This window comes from Numida meleagris, unplaced genomic scaffold (assembly GCF_002078875.1).
Source record: "Numida meleagris isolate 19003 breed g44 Domestic line unplaced genomic scaffold, NumMel1.0 unplaced_Scaffold1570, whole genome shotgun sequence".
Classification (NCBI taxonomy): domain Eukaryota; kingdom Metazoa; phylum Chordata; class Aves; order Galliformes; family Numididae; genus Numida; species Numida meleagris.
Genome location: NW_018363358.1, coordinates 1 through 2039, shown reverse-complemented (window position 1 = coordinate 2039; position 2039 = coordinate 1). Strand labels below are relative to the sequence as shown.

Sequence of the window (2039 nt, the reverse complement as noted above, 5' to 3'; positions counted from 1 at the left end):
GGGGGCCTATTGAGGTGTATAGGAGCTTGTTGAGGCCTATCGAGGCCTATCGGGGCCTATTGAAACCTAGGGGGGCCTATTGAGGCCTATTGGGGCCTGTCGAGGCCTATCAGGACCTATCGAGGCCTGTCGGGACCTATCGGGGCCTATCGAGGCCTATTGAGGCTTATGGGGGCCTATTGAGGCCTACTGGGGCCTATCGGGGTCTGTTGTGGTCTGTCAAGCCTGTTGAGGTCTGTTGGGGTTTATCGAGGCCTATCGGGACCTATCGAGGCCTGTCGGGACCTAGTGGGGCTTATTGAGGGCTATCGGGGCCTATCGAGGCTTATCGTGGCCTATCAAGGCCTGTTGGGGTCTGTCGAGCCTATCGAGGCCTATTGGGGCTTATCGAAGCCTATCGGGACCTATCGAGGACTGTCAGGACCTATTGGGGCTTATCGAGGCTTATTGGGGCCTATCGCGGCCTATTGGGACCTATCGCAGCCTATTGGGGCCTATCGCAGCCTGTCGGGACCTATCGAGCTTATCGAGGCCTGTCAGGGCTTATCGAGAACTATCGGGGCCTATCGCGGCCTATCGAGGCCTATTGGGGTCTATCAAACCTGTTGGGGCCTATCGAGGCCTATTGGGGCCTATTGGGGCCCATTGGGGCTTATCGGGGCCTGTCGAGGCCTATCGAGGCTTATTGGGGCCTATTGAGGCCTATCAGGGTCTATCGGGGCCTATCGAGGCCTATTGGGGCTTATCGAGGCCTATTGGGGCTTATCAAGGCCTATCGAGGCCTATTGGGGTCTATCGCGGCCTGTTGGGACCTATTGAGCCTATCGCGGCCTGTCGGGGCTTATCGAGAACTGTCGGGGCCTATTGCGGCCTATCGAGTTCTATTGGGGCCTATCGGGGTCTATCGAGGCCTATTGGGGTCTATCAAGCCTATAGGGGCCTGTCGAGGCCTATTGGGGCCTATTGGGGCCCATCGGGGCTTATTGGGGCCTATTGGGACCTGTTGAGGCCTATTGGGGTCTATCGAGCCTATCGAGGCCTATCAGGACCTACCAAGGCCTGTCGGGGCCTATCGAGGCCTGTCGGGACCTATTGGGGCCTATCGAGGCCTACTGGGGCCTATCAGGGCCTATCGATGCCTACCGAGGCCTATCGAGTCTTGTTGGGGCCTATTGAGGCCTATTGGGGCCTATCGAGGCCTATCACGGCCTATTGGGACCTATCGCAGCCTATCGAGGCCTATCGGGGCCTATCATGGCCTATTGGGATCTATCACGGACCTATTGAGGCCTATTGGGGTCTGTTGCGGCCTGTCGGGACCTATCGAGCTTATCAAGGCCTATCGGGGCTTATCGAGAACTATTGGGGCCTATTGCGGCCTATCGAGGTCTGTTGGGGCCTATCGAGGCCTATTGGGGTCTATCAAGCCTATAGGGGCCTGTCGAGGCCTATTGAGGCCTATTGGGGTCTATTGGGGCCTATTGGGACCTATCGCGGCCTATCGAGGCCTGTTGGGGTCTATCAAGGCCTATTGGGGCTTATTGAGAACTATCGGGGCCTATCGCGGCCTATCGAGGCCTACTGGGGCCTATTGGGGCCTATCGAGGCCTATTGGGGTCTATCAAGCCTATCGAGGCCTATCGAGGCCTATTGGGGTCTATTGGGGCCTATTGGGGCCTACTGGGACCTATCGCGGCCTATCAAGGTCTATTGGGGTCTATCGAGGCCTATTGCGGCCTATGGAGGCCTATCAAGGCCTATCGAGGCCTATCGAGGCTTATCGGGGCCTATTGGGGCTTATCGAGGCCTATCGCGGCCTATCAGGACCTATCGTGGCCTGTCGAGGCCTATTGGGGTCTATCAAGGCCTATTGGGGCTTATTGAGAACTATCGGGGCCTATCGCAGCCTATCGAGGCCTATTGGGGTCTATTGGGGCCTATTGCGGCCTATCGAGGCCTATAGGGTCCTATCGAGGCCTATTGAGGCCTATTGGGGTCTATTGGGGCCTATTGGGGCCTATCGAGGCCTATTGAGGCCT

General features: G+C 57.6%; 1 protein-coding gene across 1 annotated transcript; it reads left to right on the top strand.

The window, feature by feature from the left end:
- Positions 1-289: 289 nt before the first annotated feature.
- On the top strand, positions 290-2034 carry LOC110390622 (glutamine-rich protein 2-like; the record flags this gene model as incomplete). The annotated part of the gene is made up of 2 exons (XM_021382008.1): positions 290-1667; positions 1928-2034. Coding segments are annotated over 2 exons (1485 nt in total), but the record flags the coding sequence as incomplete, so codon positions are not given.
- Positions 2035-2039: the final 5 nt, after the last annotated feature.